This window comes from Chrysemys picta, chromosome 1 (genome assembly GCF_011386835.1).
Source record: "Chrysemys picta bellii isolate R12L10 chromosome 1, ASM1138683v2, whole genome shotgun sequence".
NCBI classification, from domain to species: Eukaryota; Metazoa; Chordata; order Testudines; family Emydidae; genus Chrysemys; species Chrysemys picta.
In genome coordinates, this window is record NC_088791.1 from 183,517,561 (window position 1) to 183,536,718 (window position 19,158).

Here is a 19,158-nt window from a genome sequence, read left to right on the forward strand (position 1 = left end):
CGTCCATGCCGATGATGGGTTCTGCTTGATAATGATCTAAAGCAGTGTGGACCAACGCATATTGATTTTCATCGTCTGAGTCAGATGCCACCAGCAGAAGGTTGATTTTCTTTTTTGGTGGTTCGGTTCTGTAGTTTCCACATCGGAGTGTGGCTCTTTTAAGACTTCTGAAAGCTTGCGCCACACCTCGTGTCTCTCAGATTTTGGAAGGCACTTCAGATTCTTAAACCTTAGGTCGAGTGCTGTAGCTATCTTTAGAAATCTCACATTGTTTGGCAAATCTGTAGTGAAAGTGTTCTTAAGACGAACAACATGTGCTGGGTCATCATCCAAGATTGCTATAATATGAACTATATGGCAGAATGCGGGTAAAACAGAGCAGGAGGCATACAATTCTTCCCCAAGGAGTTCAGTCTCAAATTTAATTAATTTTTTTTTTTTTTAACGAGTGTCATCAGCATGGAAGCATGTCCTCTGGAATGGTGGCCGAAGCATAAAGGGTCATATGAATGTTTAGCATATCTGGCATGTAAATACCTTGCAATGCCGGCTACAAAATGCCATGAAAATGCCCGTTCTCACCTTCAGGTGACATTGTAAATAAGAAGCGGGCAGCATTATGTCTTGTTTGTCTTAGCAATTGGCTGAACAAGAAGTAGGACTGAGTGGACTTTTAGGCTCTGAAGTTTTTGTTTTTGAGTGCAGTTATGTAACAAATAAACTACATTTGTAAGTTGCACTTTCACGATAAAGAGATTGCATTACAGTACTTGTATGAGGTGAATTTAAAAATACTATTTCTTTTGTTTATAATTTTTATAGTGCAAATATTTGTAATAAAATTAATAATATAAAGTGAGCACTGTACACTTTGTATTCTGTGTTGTAATTGAAATCAATATATTCGAAAATGTAGAAAAACATCCAATAATATTTAATAAATTTCAATTGGTATTGTATTCTTTAACAGTGCAATTAAAAGTGTGATTAATCGCAATTATTTTTTTTTAATCATGATTATTTTTTGAAGTAATTGCATTAGTTAACTGTGATTAATCGAAGCCCTGATAGTGAACAAAAAATATCAATCAACTCTTGTTTTCCTCTAAATTAGCTGGACTGTACTATGAAAGAAAGACAGAAGAGAACCATTTCCTTGGTGAAATGGAGTATGCTTATATTCACTTTAACGCTGTTTAATTGTCCATAAAAGAAAGTTTTTTTCTTTTACTTGTGGTTTCATATCACTGGACTGTAGTGTAGACTTAACTGTTTAAGACAGAACCTGAAGTCATATGCATTAAAATAGTTTATAACCTATGTTTTCTAAGCAGGCTGTTTGAGATGGATTATCAACTGCTTTCTGTAGATTATCTGATTACCACAGTTGAATTAAATTGATGTTTGTTATTTTTTAGATGTGCCATCCAGTCCCTACGGAGTAAGAATTATAGAGTTGTCACAGACTATTGCCAAGGTCTCTTTCAATAAGCCAGATTCACATGGAGGTGTGCCCATTCATCATTACCAAGTGGATGTGAAAGAAGTTGCTTCAGAAACTTGGAAAGTAGTGCGCTCCCATGGAGTTCAAAGTGAGTCTGTTAAAAAGTGTGTGTATATATATATATATATATATTTCTATATATATATATTTCTATATATATGAGACTATCAAGGAGTAATAATATCAATTCTTGTTAACTGAGTCTGTCTCACCTATCAATATTACTTCTTGGGCCATATCCTCAGTTACTGTGGATAGTTCTATTGACCTCTGTGGAACTAAACCTATTTACACAAGCTGAGAATCTGGCCTTTTATAGTCTTTTAAAAGTTCATTGATATTATTTCTTGGTTTTACAGAAGTCTGGTAAACAAACTCAAAGTTATTCAAAAAGTAGTGATTTAGATTTGTTTATTATGCCAGTTATGCAATATGAAGAACACAGTTTGCAAAGTGATCAATCACAAAGAAGTGAAATCACAGAAGAGTTAAATTAAGAGTTTTGAATATGCTTCACTGTGCATTTAATTAAGAAATATTAAGAGTGCTACAGTATGCTATTTAAGTCCTGATGATGAATTATTGATTTTGAGCTACTCTATAACCTTTTATATATTTGTTTATCTTTGTTACATATGTTTTAAAACATATTTATAAAATATTAATAACTAGTGCTAAAATAAATGTCTTGAGATATTGAATGGGTGAGATGCTGGACAGATGGGCCAGAACTTGGCCAACCCTGTGGCCACTTTGTACCACTCTGAAGACACAAAATATCTATAAGCCTCATCTAGAGTCACCTGAGGATTCCCCTGGCATCGGTGAGTCAGGTGAATGCCTAGAGGAGATGGAGGGGTGTTGGCCAGAAGGTGTTGCAGTACAGCAACCCCTGTCAGGCCCTGCCCTGCCTTTGGGTGTTGTTCTCAGCTGGTATAGGTTAGAGTAGCCCTGAGACTCCTAATTTACTCAGGGGCTGAACTAACTTCAGTTGTCTACAGAATTAGGGGAACACAAATGTGTCCAATCTCTCTGACTCTCACGCACATGTTCTGTGTTAAGCATAGTCCAGTCAAATCAAGAGGACAGGACTATCAAATCATCTCGTTTTAATCTTTAGCATGATATTATTATAGCTGAACACAATCTTTTTGACAATTTTCCAGATATGTTCCCATTGTGTGTGTGGTGTGTGTATGTATATATATATATATATATGTTCACCTTTTTCAAATGGGAATATCTTAAAATTAAAGCTTTCTGAATTTGAAATGAAACAGATACTAAGGATTTAAGGATGAGATTTTGACAGCTGGAAACAATTCGCAGACCTGGTTTGGAAATTTTCTGATGGAATATTTTTCTGTTGGAACATGCCAATTTGTCTATAGTAGACATATTCGCAGAAATATGTCAATATTGATGAAAGTTTGTTAAAAAGAAAAAACTGGAAAAAAGTTTTCTGATATCATTGAAATGTTCCATTTTGCCCATTTCAGAGTTGGACATTTCAATTTTCCATTTTGAAATTATATTTGTTTCAAAGTTTTATGTTATATAATCTAAAATAATAAAGGAAAATTGGAACAAAACATTTCAATTATATCTAAGTGAAATCTTTTGATCACCCCCCGATATATATTCTAAAAACATTATCAACAGTTTGTGTAATGGCCATAGTGCATCTTACCACAGCAGTAATATTTAGCCTCCAGAACTCAGAATTTTTGCAGGGAAAACAGGATGTATTAAGAGAATCCATTTCCTCCAGTAGCATGGCATGTGTGTGGATGGTCTTCCTTCTCTCTCCATCCCATTTTTCCTTTTGCCTTAGAGCAAGAATGATGCAATGAACCGAGACTAGGAGTCTGCACTGAGAATTACAACATACTAAACACTCAATGATGAAAAAAATTAAGTTGCATTGCTATGTAGCAGATTGTGATATAGTGAAATGTAATCTGGACCCTGTTACCGTAGACAATACAGTTGGCATCTGGGTGCGATATTAGCAAAATGCTTAATTTAAGCTGAGAGATAGGCTAAAGAAGAGAATGCCTTAGCATTAACTGTGTATCACAGTATGTTAAGACAACTCACCAGTTGACTTTCTTTGAATTTTATTCTTTGTTTTTAATGTTGGGAGTGTACAGAGATGAACTGATTACATAAAAAAGTAATTGCATCGACCGATTCTGTTATCAGTACTTCCTGGAGTTGTCTTTTTGCCATGTTTTCCACTGTTTGATTTTGAAAGATTTTTTTTTTTTGGCATTACACTATATAGCTGATTCATGTGTTTTGAGTTAGGGGAACAAGGCTTATTGATTGCTGGGATTGCTTCAAACTGAGAGTACCCTGGTGAGCCACAAGTACTTGCTGTTTGTGATCAGCACCTCTGTGAACAAGACTGTGAAACTCCTTGGATCTGCATAGCCATACCACTCAACTGGTGCAATGTGGTACACAGCCCCTCAGAATGAGTGGCAATATGGGACACTAAACCTCATAATGCCCCCCATTGTTTCTTGCTGTCCCCTTTTTTCCTCTGTATTCCTTTTTAAAATTCCCTTTTCCCCACAATTTCCCCTCTCTTTCCCTTACTGTCACACTCTATCTCCTTTCAACTATCCAGCTCCACTTCCCTTGAGTCTCTTACTTTGCACTCCAAAAAAAAATCAGATTATCCTCAGATGTCTCAGAAGTAGATAATATTTGTGACTACTTCTGCTAGTAGTAACAGTTAGGAGCCCCACTCTCCAAAACCTGAAGAATCATTTTTCAACTTCAGAGAATCTCTGTGCTTTGTAAATAGATGAAAAATTGAATGTCTGACCATATGAGGGAGCGTTGAGTGTGCAGTTGATTCCAGTAAAAAATTCATCAAGTATCCATAGTTAACACAGGATGATATAGTAAATTGTTGTTTCTGCTAGTATACCGAAGACTTTAATAAAGATTTGTAAAATATTTTATGGATACAGTGCAGTCCTTGAAACTATTGTAAATATAAGAAACTACTGCAATATCTCTGAGACCACTGGAGGAAAACATTCATTTTTAACAGCCCACAACATACACAGATTGGTAATCCTATACTATACTGTCTGACAGAGCAATAAAATGTGCCTGATTTATTTTAATTGTAAAATGGTGCAGATATTGCAAGTGTATTGCATTTCAGTTTTGTTTGGCTGTTCTTAATGATGTACTGTAGTCACAAAACAAAAATCCCCTTATTGACTATCCCTTCATTACAGAGACAGAGAAAAAGAAGTTCACCAAGCCAAAACTATCATAAAATAGTCTTTTTGATCTTCTATGACAAGCAACCACTAACGTTGCAGGACTGCTTCAGCATGTTTTCTAAAAGTCTTTCTAAACTCCACTTCGTTACTTTTTATCCCATTTGCAATGTCATTGTAGTTAACATTGGGATAGCACTTCCATATTAATTCTCTATTTTTAGTTGTTTAGAACTTTTCCAAAAAAGTATCTTTGAGATCGGTTGCAGTTTCTCCTGCTTTTCTGAGCCTACAACCGCTGCTGCTGCTTTTTCCCCTCCCTTATTGAAAATACTTTTCCCCATTTTTGACTTTTTGAATAAGAAAAAAGTCTTCAAATGTAATAAATCTTGAGACTGTTTGTTTCTGTGTGCTTAGATAATTCATAACAAGTGTCCTTTTAAGCCTTTACCCCTGCTATCTTGCCTGCTCCTCAATGGAGGATAGATCCATAGACTTTAAGATCAGAATGGACCATCATGACCTACCCACTCTTGTAATAGATGCCTAACCTCTGGCTGTGTTACTGAAGTCCATAAATCATGATTTAAAGACTTCAAGTTATAGTGAATCCACCATTTATACTAGTTTAAACCTGCAAGTGGCCCGTGCTCCATGCTGAAGGTGAAAAAACCCCAGGCTCTCTGCCAACCTGATCTGGGGGAGATTCCTTCCTGACCTCAAATATGGCAATCAGTTGGACCCTGAGCATGTGGGCAAGATGTACCGGCCAGACAACACCTGGGAAAGAATTCTCTGTGGTAACTCAAGTCCTCCCCATCTAGTGTATCATTATGGGCCATTGGAGATATTTGCTACTAGCAGTTACAGATCGGCCACATGCCATTGTCTGTGTGTACCACATGTCTGCAAACTTTCCTTACTATTTATAAGAAGGTAAAAGTCAAAAAGTCATGGTATGATTTTCTATTGCCTTTCACCTTCTACAGTCATTTAGATCTGTGAAAACTTGGTATTGAATGCTATGAAAGCAGAATGGTAGAGTTTCACACTCTTTTGATCTCTGGTGCAAATGATGGCATTAGGTGCAAAGTAAAGGTGAACCAGGCCCTCAAATGTAGTGTTTCACAATCCCTCCCCACATACTTTGCACGAGTATAAATGACTGCACAATGTACAAGGCAGAGAAGAATCAAACCTCAACTATCTTGCCCTAGTTATGAAATGTAAACCATACTATTCATGTTCTGCTAGGATAGATTGCTAAATATACACTTTCCCAAAGGGAAACTAAATTTCATTCATTTTAATATATTCTGTGGGTCAATACTGAACAGCACAGTCTGTAAGAAGGGTATGTTCTCCTAATTTCTATGCTTTTCTTGCTGTGCTTCATTATAATGTAAACTAGGAGGAATAATATGTTTATTTCCATAAAAATGCTTGGTTCCATGTTTCATTATTACAAAAGGATTTTTTTGTCAGTATGTGGGCTACAAATGGTACAACAGGGTAATTTTAAACAGAGACAGAAAGACACACACACATAGAGAAATGTAAAACTTAATAATTAGGTTTCAACCATGTTTTCTTTAGGAACAATTTGTAAGGGAAAATAAATATATAAATATGTAGCATTTTACAGATTGCTCCCAAATAGTTCTCAAGTTATAAGTACCGGCTCTAGGATTTTTGCTGCCCCAAGCAAAAAAAAAAAAAAAAAAACCTCCGGAAGCAACTGCCGAAGCGCAGGGAAAAAAGTGTCTGGAATGCTGCCCCTGAAATTGTACCACCCCGAGCACATGCTTAGTTTGCTGGTGCCTAGAGCCAGCCTTGCTAACTTTATTATCTATCCCAGGGGTAGGCTACCTATGTCATGCGTGCGAAAGGTGGCATGCAAGCTGGTTTTCAGTGGCATTCACACTGCCTAGGTCCTGGCCACCAGTCCAGGGGGCTCTGCGTTTTAATTTAATTTTAAATGAAGCTTCTTAAACATTTTAAAAACCTTATTTACTTGACACACAACAATAGTTCAGTTATATATTATAGACTTATAGAAAGAGATCTTCTAAAAACGTTATCATGTATTACTGGCATGCGAAACCTTAAATTAGAGTGAATAAATGAAGACTCGGCACACCACTTCTGAAAGGTTGCCGACCCCTGATCTATCTTGAGAATGCATTTAAAATAATATCAGTCCTTCTTTAGGCTCTTGAGGCTATGCATCTCAGGCTTGAAATATCTAAATTCCCAAGTTCAAATGCCAGTAGGGTCAATTCCTCGTGCATCCTTCCTAAATTGGTACCTTGAATTCCATCCCCTTTATTGTGAGAACAGTTTCTCATGAGATTTTAAAAATGAAGGTCCTGTCAGGTCTGGGCACATTTATTAAACTTTCCTATACACATTTTAATAGAGTAGGGGTTTGCCCTTACCCAAATATTGTTCTATGTTCCGTGCCTGGGGCTGATCTTCCCATTAAATCCTATTAAAGTGAATGGGAGTTGTGTATGTGCGACTGATGAGATAGCTGAAGCCCTGAAGTTATACACGTGGGTGTTGCCTCTCCTCCCTGGAGGTGGCTGTATCAGAGAGAGAAAGAATGTATATAATTTGTAAATCTCTTTAGGATCCTTCAGGATAAAAGGTGGTCTATCAATTTATTATGATGTTATTCTGTTTTACTTTTCATAATATATGGTGTTCCAAGAGTACCTCTAGTAAAATTGTAGTAATGTTTATGTGCAGTTCAAGCTTCAGGATAAAACTACTCAGCTTCACTTTGCTGTCTCCAAACAAATGCTTAGACTTATTTGACAGGTGCCTCATAATTCAAATAAATGTACCCTCAAGAGACTTCATACATTTATATTATGTGATCTTCCATGGAGGTCTCATCCACATCTCTATGTGAAAAACACATTATGATAAGGTGTCCTTTCTTGTGCTGAAATCTAATCTTTGTATTATCATGGCATTTCCATAGCGAGGTCATCCAATGTCTGATTGTTTATAGTTATTGCCCATTGCTTCTTGGATTGTATGTTCCATATTAGCCATTTCTTCGTTTCTGAACCATATTGAAAAAAGACTATACAATTGATCTCTGGCCGGGACATTCATGGCAAGAGATCTGTAACTCAGGAGCCCATTCCAATGAGCACAAATTATAAATAAATGCCTGGTACAGTGCAAGCCACTTAGAACAATCCAAAATCTATGAAAACTTGGTTACTCTGATATAGCCAGATGCCTGTTCCAAGATAACACTGTTTTAGTTTAGTTTTGTTGTTTTTATTTTTTTCCTTAAGTGAGAACTATGTATCCAGTTGTAGAATATTGTGGGAATTTAAAAAATATCAGAAGTCATCGTGGTGGTATTTTTTGTGTTTACGTTTTAAATGATACTCCAAGCGACACAAAAGACACGTCTGAGTTTAGAGTCTAGCTTTTATGACTTGACTTTCCCATTGGGCAGTCATTTATACCAATTCAAAATGAGTGAAGAATTGTGTGTCAAATACTAACAAATCACTATGGTGGCATTTTGTAAATGGCTGCATAAGATGCAGGGTAATGGAGAATCAGACCCTTTATTTTTAAAATCCCAGGTAGATATTTTACTTTAAATTAACAAATGGGTGCTTTAGAAAGTATCAGTCTTCATGGTAGCACTAATTCCTGGGATCACAAAGCCATGACATGTGCAGGTAGTGAGCTTTTGATATTACCACTAATCAGTATGGGCACTCTGGTCTACTTGCCAAAGCACCTACCAGCTATCCATGAATTCTTAAACAGTAGACTTACCTGCCTTGTATGTGAGTTATTTCAGTGCAAACCATAGAAATTTCCACAAGTTATAACTATAAACTTGCATTGTGGGAGGAAAACATTCATACTTGATTAAGGATATGTAGTAGAAGCAGAATTGGTTTGTTATCCTAATACGAAAACAGTTACTTTGATTTTAACTTACTATTACACGTGTTACAAGATGAACTTTTATTACCTGTGCACTTTAATTGTGACACTAGAACTAGTATTTTGGGACCTTCCTGACTCTCCATTGTAGGTCTGCTGGAAAGAGAGAAGTTTCATTAATGCCATGATATTTAAGGATGTCATGGGTGCCATGGTCTTTGAGGGGGCAATGCAGACCAGTGAGGGGTTGTGTCACAGTCTGTCCTGTAATCCTGGTTGCCTCACAGTGCTTTGTGGCTGTAGTTCCTAACCTGGCTCCCTCACAAACAGCTTACCAGCATGAAGGTCACATCCTGAAATGACTGTATATAGCTGCAGCCCTGGTCCATTAGACTGACCCCAGCAACCTGTCAGCAACACACCAGTCACACTCTGGCTTCCACTAGCCTTGGTTACAACGAATAAATAATCCCAATAAATTCCCAGTCCCAAATTTCCCCAAAACTGTGTACCCTGAACAGTCCAGTCCTCTCCTGGTCAGCTCGGAGAAATAATAAGGTTTGTTGTTCCTGTAAACTGGGGTAAGTACATCCTTCCCTCTAAACACAGCACTGAGTTGGTTTATGGCAAAACTGAAATAAATGTATTAACAAAATATACACAGGATTATGTGAGTTCAAATATAAGGAATGAAGAAAGAGAGAGTTACAAGTAAAAGAAAACAAAATACACTTCTAAAAGTCTAAAATTAAATCTAGCAAGGTACAAGCTTTGTTCAAGATAGTTTCTTTCACCAGTCAGTCTTCTTCCCAGCCATGGCTGACTTTAGATCAGTCAGGACATTCCACAAAAGTTCAGGGTGCTGGCTTCCTTTGCTACCTTAGGTGAAAAATCTTTACCTAAGTTGGATTCTTACTTGTATTCATCTCCAGATACTTGAATACCACCCCCCCACACACACACCCTTAGTTGAAGGACCATCTTTTTCAGCTTGCAAGAACTCTAGCCTCTTGCGTCTGTCTGATGGATACCAAAGATGGCTTCTGTCTTTGCTTATATCTTCCAAAGTTCAGTAACTTCTTTTCAAGAGGAAGGATGCCCCCATTCTGTTCTTCCATTCCTGTGGGCTTCCCAAACTCCTGTATGATTTCTATGTAAATGGGGTTTCCATTGTTTCTGATTCCACCATGCTTAATTTACATAGGAGACAGGTAGATAGCAAAAAGAACAGGAGTACTTGTGGCACCTTAGAGACTAACAAATTTATTTGAGCATAAGCTTTCGTGGACTACAGCCCACTTCTTCGGATGCATAGAATGGAACATATATTGAGGAGATATATATATACACACTGTGACATTCCCTCCTGTCTGGGCAAACTTTAGAGCCTAATATCAGTGAGTCTTGATAATTCCTTATATAGTGCTAATACATACATTTCGCAGTGATATGAGTCACCAGTGTGTAATTAGCTTTCATAAAAGCCTTCACTCTATATATTTGTTAATACAGTAATATTGTATACAATCATATGATTCGGGTACTTATCACTTGAAGTTCAGCCAGTAGACCAGTAAACTCTTGAAAAAGATTCTTCTCTCCTGCTGGGTGTAGACACCATGCTGTCTTCTCCCACAGTAGTTAATGTAAGGTTTGCCCTCACCTGTTGTTAACTTGATAGGTGTGTTTACGTGATATGTAAATACATTCTCATTGTCTTTCAAAGTACTTTGGAAGTAACTCCCAGTTGGGGAAAACACGTTCCTTTGTCTGGGGCAGACTTGTTTACCAACCTTCCAGCATGCCTGGTTTAAATACGCTTTAGTAATCATTCCAGCATATGTCATAACTCTTAATTCACACCACACACATACATCATGCAAGAATATTAATGATCAGTGTGTTATTAGTTTTCAAATGATACCTCACAACACATATTTTATACAAAGATTATTACAACAGCATTTGGGGTGTAAATACTGGTGTGCTTAGTGTCATAATGGGTTTAATCCATCTTGGGGGGGGGGGTTAATAAGTAGTTAAATGTTTTTACTCAGTTATGACTGTATAATAAATAATCAAAACTGAAATTAAGAAAATAGAAGCCAGCCATAAAATATTACATTTAGAATTAAAATATGCCGGTATGACTCTGGTGCCAGAGTGTTTAACTGAGTTTGGTTATGGGAGGCATATTGGTCAGATCTTATACATTTTCAAAACTGATTAGGTGATTGGAGTACCACTGTTTTGAGTGTCCAACTTGAGGGGGTTTTAAAGGATTTCACAGAGTGAGTATATATAGTACTTTCTGAACATCAGAACCACTTAAGTGTCTGAAATTGGGCACCAAATCTCCCAAAATCACTGATCAGTTTTGAAAAAGTAGACCCCATAATACCAGGCTTAGCAGTATTATCGTCAGTTCATTGTCTGAGCATTTGAGTTTCCTACATAGTTTTGTACGATCAGCAGCCAGTGGTCTTTTATAGGCAACTTTAAGAATAGAAATTACAACTATAATCTCCACTCTCATGAATTGAAGTTCTGTGGATAAAAGCAACCAGATAACAGTATATTATACACGAAGCACTAAAAAACCTGGTACAACTGCAAATAATTACCAAAAGGGAGGGGTATGTGTGTGTGTGTGTGTGTGTGTATTAGAAACTTCCTTTTCTAACCTTCTTTCCAAATAAGCAAAACCCTCATATTCATGTAAATGTCTTATATGGCAGAGAAAGGTTCATTTTGTTTCTGATTTGCAAATACATATTTTAAAATAAAAGACATGGGTAGATTAAGGCCATTTAAGGCCAGTCGGTACATTTATACAGAAGATATGTGAGTATAAAGGGAATGCTAAGTCTGAATATTTCAGGAGGTTTTTATACAGAACCTAATCCTCAAGTGCATGGAAGTGTATATACATCTGACTATCAAAGGTGAATAAAATGACTTGAGAAGTAAAGAAAACCCAGAGAATAATTTCACAGCCTGAGTGCACACCTAAAAGTAACTCAGTGTTATGCCGATATAACCACTGGCAATTCTTGATGTTCTTATTCTCCCGTAGCTTGTAATTTTGTGTCTTATTGCCTTCAATAGTGGAGTGAAAGCACATTGTAAAACGTATGCCATTCTTTCTGATTTATATTTTGCTGCTCTTTAAGAATAAGGACACAAATATTTGAAAGCCTCTAGAAACAAAAGAGTTCTTTTTTCATAAGAAATATATGTGTAACAAATATGTGTGACTAAGCAAAGTATCACTATTCAAAACAAATTTCACTATATATGGTACACTATTACCACTTGTGTTTCTCAGATTTTCCCACTACACTTTTGCTAATGCACATTTAGACCTGTTTTAAGGTCTGTTTCATTATATAATCTAAAGTAAGCTCCTGATATTTAGAAATTCACAGTGTACATGCTGATCATCTATGACAGACTTGCTGATTTGCCTCATATGAATTAACCTTGTTAAGAAAGAGGGTCATGTAATCCAATATTGGATATGAATAACTGATAAATGGAAACCATGGTGCATCTGCAGATTTTGCCTTTCACAGCAGTATTGCATCTATTTTATATTTCCACTTTGTTTATAAACTGTAAAGTACACATTGAATATTTATGCTTAGATAAACTTCAGCTGTATTTTCTAATATAAAACAACATATTTTCTGGCAGGTGTAATATCGTGCAAGCAAATACTTACTTCTTACTGCTGCACGGGGCAGTAAACAAACTGGAGAGGATGGAATGGATAGTCTAACCTTTCCTCCATTACAATTCCCAACATAATTACATGAACCAACATTTTCTCAGTTCTTATCTCCTCCCCCTTTCTTTCTTCCAACTGGCAGCAGTAAGAAATGGGAGCCTAGTATAACTATATAAAGCAACAGAGGGTCCTGTGGCACCTTTAAGACTAACAGAAGTATTGGAGCATAAGCTTTCATGGGTGAATGTCCACTTCATCAGATGCAAGTAATGGAAATTTCCAGAGGCAGGTATAAATCAGTATGGAGATAAAGAGGTTAGTTCAATGAGGGAGGGCGAGGTGCTCTGCTAGCAGTTGAGGTGTGAACACCAAGGGAGGAGAAACTGCTTCTGTAGTTGGATAGCCATTCACAGTCTTTGAACTGGAATGAACTGGAGCTCAGCTGTTTCTCTTTGGAGTCTGGTCCTGAAGTTTTTTTGCTGTAAGATGGCTACGTTTACATCTGCTATTGTGTGGCCAGGGAGGTTGAAGTGTTCTCCTACAGGTTTTTGTATATTGCCATTCCTGATATCTGATATCTGATTTGACACCTCAACTGCTAGCAGAGCACCTCACCTTCCCTCATTGAACTAACCTCGTTATCTCCATACTGATTTATACCTGCCTCTGGAAATTTCCATTACTTGCGTCTGATGAAGTGGGCATTCACCCACGAAAGCTTATGCTCCAATACTTCGGTTAGTCTTAAAGGTGCCACAGGACCCTCTGTTGCTTTTTTACAGATTCAGACTAACATGGCTACCCCTCTGATAGTATAACTATACAAACCACCACCTTGTATAGCAGCATTGCAATGCAGTGGGGATGTAGAAGGAATGTTATGAATGAAATTCATCCCTGTGCAAAGGGTTAGCACAAGGTCTTTGTGTCACTTAAGTGCCATTGAAGCTGTATTTTGAGGTTTTAAGTGCCACCGAGGCCTTCTCTTGGCCCTTTGCATAATCATAGAATCATAGAAATGTAGGGTTGGAAGAGACCATGAGAAGTCAAGTCCAGCCTCTGGCACTATGGCAGGACAAAATAAACCTAAACCATACCCTAAGATGGGATTCTACAACCTACTTTGGAAGCCTATTGTAGAGTTTAACTACTCTTATAGTTAGCAAGTTTTTCCTCATATCTCATCTATATCTCCCTTGCTGCAGATTAAGCTCATAACTATTTCTCTGACCTTCACTGGACATGGAGAACAATTAATCACAATTCTTTTTATACCAGTTCTCCCAGTTTGACAACAAGTCGTTGATAATTAGTTTTTTTCTGAATACAGTCTTTCAAAAAGTTGTGTACCCACCTTATAATAATTTCATCTAGACCACAGTTCCCTACTGTGCTTCTGAGAATGTCATATGGGACTGTGTCAAAAGCCTTACTAAAATCAATACATGTCATGTCTCCTGTTTCTCCACATAAAGTAGGCCAGTAACCCTGTCAAAGAAGGAAATTAAGTTCATTTGGCATGATTTGTTCTTGACAAATCCATGCTGGCTATTCCTTATAACCCTATTTTCCTCCAGGTGCTTACACATTCAATAATTTGTTCCAGTGTCTTTCCAGGTATCTAAATTAGGCTGAGTGGTCTATAATTCCCTGGGTCCTCTCCCTTCCCATTTTTTAAGATAAGTACTATGTTTGCCCTCTTGCAGTCTTCTGGAACTCACCCATCCTCCAGGAGTTCTGAAAGATAATTGCTAACAGTTTCCAGATTGCTTTTGCTAATTCTGTAAATTCCCTAAGCATGAATTTCTTCAGGCCTTGTTGACTTGAATATATCTAACTTATCAAAATATTGTTTAACCTGTTCTTTGCTGATTTTTGACTTCTGTTGCTTCTCCCTTGTTATTAATATTAATTGCATTGAGTCACCATTAGCCTTTTTAGTGAAGACTGAAACAAAATGAGCTTTAAACACCTCAGTTTTCTTAATGTCAGTTATTAGCACTCCTTCCTCACTAAGTAGAGGACCTACTATTTCCTTTAATTTTCTCTAGCTCCTCATGTATTTTAAAGGATCTCTTTTTACTGCCTTTGATGTCCCTTGACATACAATTCAATGGTGAATTTCATCCTACTGGCTAGATTATGGGATTTTGTATACCTGCACAGGAAAGCAAGAGAGCTCAAGTCAACCCCATACTCCCTTCTGCTGTGGATAGCTGGATGAAGCAACTCCTAGGGGATTACTACATCCTCCATCATTCCCACAAGTGGGGACTTCTACATCCTTGCCTTCTCCTGTGTGAGGGTCAAGAATGGGTGGAGTCTCACTTCACTCTCATCTCAACCCCCTTCAGTGTGCCAGAATGTAGAGATATGTATGCTGCACCAGGCAGTGGACGGGCACAGGGTATGTAATCCCCTGGATGAAGGAAGGAAATGGAAAGCAGATTGTGACATAGACACTCTAAGTCACAGTCTGCGTCTTAGGCTGCTCCTGGGGCAGCACAACTATGTCTCATAAAAGGGACATCATTAGTCTATTAGTGTTTAGTCAGAGATGCACATTTAGGAGTCTGATAACAAGATGGAAAAAGCAAAATCCAGAGAAGTGAAATTTATAACTTTTATTGCCTTTCAAATTAACTGCGTGATTTAAGAATATGTGCCTATTTTGGAGATTGGGCAATTTTAATAAATCAACCACGATCATGGATAAAAGTGAATACAGCTGTGCATTATAATACACAGTTCTCCAAAAAAAAAAAAACAGGTGAAAATACATTGGGATTTTATACATGTTGTTTTGTTTATTCCCGCTCCTATATGCAGAGTTTTAGCCAAATTGAAAGGTGTCAGAATTTTAAGCAGCAGTTTCAGTGGAGGTGTGGGACTTGATAAAATAAATTAATTTGTCTTGAATTCTTCAATACACTGAATAGTGATGGAAATTTGCATATCTTTGTGCCATGCAGCATTTTCTTTGGCTTAAAATTGTGAATTTTAAAGTTTTACATGAGTTGTGAAGTAGCTATGATAGAACATTTTTTCTTGGGCAATCCTGGGCTAGCTGATTAAGGAAGTGGCTCCCCTATTTGGGGTTTTGTGTCTTCAAGAAAGTGGCAATCCTGTAACATCATAAGAAAATTATAGAATTGTATAGCCTGTTGAACAAAAATCATTGTAAGGTCTCAAAAGAAAAAAATATCATTTGTGAAAGAATCATCAAATTTGTAATCTTGCATCTTGTAGCACATTGTGACTTGCAAAAAAGAAAAGATAGGTGTGCTAAAACTGTATTGTTGCCAGTGTTTTTTTTTTTAGTTGAGGTGCAAGCAGGAAAGTTCCAGTGTGAAACCCATTAAGGACAGTTGTTCCAGTGGTTAGGGTGTTAGGTTGGGGACCTGGGAGAACTGGGTTCAGTTCTCTGCTTTGTTATAGGTGTCTTGTGGGACCAAAGTCACTTTTTCTCTCATGCATCAGGTCTCCACCTGTAAAATGGTGATAATAGCACTTCCCTACCTCACAGAGACATTGTGAGATGTTCAAGTGCTGTAGTAATGGGTGCCTCATGGGGGACTTAGATACTGTGGGAGATTTTTGATGTAACACTTACAAAAGTGACTAGTTCCTAATGATTGGGCGGAGGGTTGGGGAGAAACGAGTGTAGGCTCCCTATTCAGATCTGAAATAACAGTTTTGTCTGCTGAAAGATTAGGTCAGGCAAAACTCTCCCTTCCCTTAAGAGCCTCACTACACCTCCCCTCTTCTCTTGTCACCTTTCCATAGCATATAACAGGCATCTGCAACAGTTGGCACGCAGCTCACCAGGGTAAGCCCCCTGGCGGGCCGGGCCCATTTGTTTACCTGCCTCATTCGCAGGTTCGGCCGATCGTGGCTCCCACTGGCCATGGTTTGCCGCTCCAGGCCAATGGGGGTGGCGGGAAGCAGCATGTGCTGAGGGATGTGCTGGCCGTGGCTTCCCGCAGCCCACATTGGCCTGGAGCAGCGAAACGCAGTCAGTGGGAGCTGCTATTGGCCAAACCTGCAGACGCGGCAGGTAAACAAACTGGCCCGGCTCGGCCCACCAGGGGGCTTACCCTGGCGTGCCGCATGCCGAAGGTTGCTGATCCCTGTCCAAATATATGACCCACCTTGTTATCTGTTCTCAACCACACTCTTGGACTGGACTAGAAATGTGGAGGTAGTTCACATCAGGAGCTCAGTTTGGGGGCACAAGAATAACTGGTAAAAAACCAGGAGCCCAGCTCTGCAGTTAACAGTAGTGCGATAGGGCAGGAAGCTTTGTATTCTGGCACACAACAGATGGACTGAGAATGGGTAAAGCTTTGATACATTTGATGGAAGGATGAGAGGGATCTGTAGTTTTGGGGGGCATGGGTGAGAGGAAAGGAGTTCTAAAGGCATACTCATCTTCATTACCTCAGGACTGAATGGTACTCTGGGTTACATACTGTATTTAAAAAAAAATATTAAAGTTAATGTTAACATTATATAATACACAGGTTGAGAAAAGTGTCTGTACATCTGGGTAGAGTTATTATGTGCAACTATTTGCTGTAAGTCATACAGTGTTTGTTCATTACAATTCAGAAGCATTAAGTGAAACAAATTCCATGCAAGTGGTTAGGTTTTGAGCATTAGAAGTATCAGAAAGAAAGTACAATGATTTTAAATATCTGAAAGGGCTGTATGAAATGAAAAAAATTAATAATATGAGTTTTAATGTTTCTTGGCTTCAGAATTCACTGATTTTTTGTAATGAATAAATAATCTCATTTTCCACTCCCAGAGGCTACATTTCTCGGAACAGATGTTTAATACAAGCTTTATACTGGTTGCACATCTACTTAAATAATATATATAATTTTATCTGCCAGATCTAGTAAATTTTCATGATAATCATGGGGACTTTTTTCCCCTTTGAAGGGAAAATAATTTCTCTTCACAAATAAAATACACTTCTCAAATACTGTACATGAGACCTGAAAGTAACAGCATCCATATAATGAAGGAAATACTTAAATGTATATTTGAAGACGTAGATGACACTTTTTATATCATTAGTGTGATCACTGAGAGAGAAAACTCAGTAAGTATGGTTTTGCTCCTGTATATATAGAATGTCCTTTGCAGAGACAAAATCATATTACAGTAAGTTTGATGTATTTAAACTGAACTCTTTTTTTGTTGGGGGGGGGGAGGGTTAGGATATTTGGCTGGGGGGACCTTCAGAAAATGTAAAAATGTGTCCATGCACTCTTTGCAGTAGATTGCATCCATGCTGATCGTATTAGATCTGTCAGCAGCCTCTGATACCATTGATTACAAGATGTGTTGATATGACAATGGCCCTCTCGCAGTACACTCATTAACCCCTTGAGTGCCTTCACTCCTTTCTAGTATGAGGAATACAGCAGATATTTTTGTGCAGTTACTAAGATATTGGAATAAATTACAGCTTGGATGAGGGCTACCTGATAGGTCACACTTAATCTGGATGAAGCAAAGGTATTATTAGACGGGAGGGACATCAGCAGCACTGGCAGTATAATTTCAACAGCCTTGCTGGAAGGTATGCAAATCTTATTTTGCACAAGTTCTCTGTTTAGGAGTCTTGCTTGATCCCTGTCTACTCATGGAGAGCTGAATGGCACCTACAGCAAACAGTGCATCATTCCAGATTAATTTGGTAAGGGGGGCAAGTGCAATTATTTTTGTCAGATGCCGAATTTGCTACAGTGATTCATGCTTCTGTCCCCTCAGGGTTAGGCATTATTGCAATGATCTCTCTGACCCTGATCCAAAGACCAGTGATGCTAATGGAAAGCTAATCATTGACTTCAGTGGGCTTTTGATCAAGCCCTTATGTGAGGCAACATCTTGAGGTCTCCTGAAAGTGTAAGATAACAAGAAAGCAATTGCATTCTGCACTAAGTGGAATAACACAAGTGGTCCATGAATTGTAATGGCTCCTCTTGGCTTCCATGTGGAGCTCAAGGTATTAGTTTTGAATATGGCCATCTGCAGTTGGGGATTTTGCTTCCTAAGAACCCATCTTTCCTGACCCTGTACTATTTTGTCACAGCTGAAATTGCCAGTTACGCTCAAACTGGACCTTCCCCTTAAAGTTCCCTCAATTTAGGAATTGGCTCCACTCAAACCTTGATCTGTTAAACTTTTGACATGTTGCAAAGCTCAACTATTTTTTTCAAGAGTTTGGGGAGTGTGGATGGTGGTCATGGATTGGGTCTCGGGGCTGATAAAGGTAAAATACTGGCTGTGTTAGGCAGTTGATTTTATTTATGCTAGTGGAATTTGTAATAGTGTGAATTTATCATTTAGATTGTAAACTCTTCAGAGGAGAGACCATCTACAATTCTGTGTTTGTACAGTGCCTAGCACAATGAGGCCTCATTCTTGGTTGGTCCTTACACACTGCTCTAATAAAATTGATTAATAATACATTTTATATTCTATATTTTTCTAGAACATCTATATAAAGAGACATATGAGTATATTTTATATACATTTATACAAATATTGTATAGAGCTACAATAGATAGTTTTAATAATATTTTTAAGTTAATAGATAAATATTTACAACTTTAATTTTATTCTTATGACTTTTTGTTGCTGTTTTGTTTAGGAATTGTCAAAGGTTTTTGCATTGTATAGTCTCAGATGACCTCTTAGGGTGAAATACATAATAATAATGCACAAAATATTACTAG

General features: G+C 37.8%; 1 protein-coding gene across 2 annotated transcripts in view; it reads left to right on the plus strand.

Annotated features, from left to right (window-relative positions):
* The window catches only part of NCAM2 (neural cell adhesion molecule 2), a 514,501-nt gene that overhangs the window by 406,116 nt on the left and 89,227 nt on the right, over positions 1-19,158 (plus strand). For both annotated transcript variants that reach the window (XM_005289286.4, XM_065576283.1), the window contains exon 12: positions 1,419-1,592. In XM_005289286.4, coding sequence (XP_005289343.2) covers positions 1,419-1,592 — 174 coding nt within the window. The remainder of the gene's footprint in view (positions 1-1,418; positions 1,593-19,158) is intronic.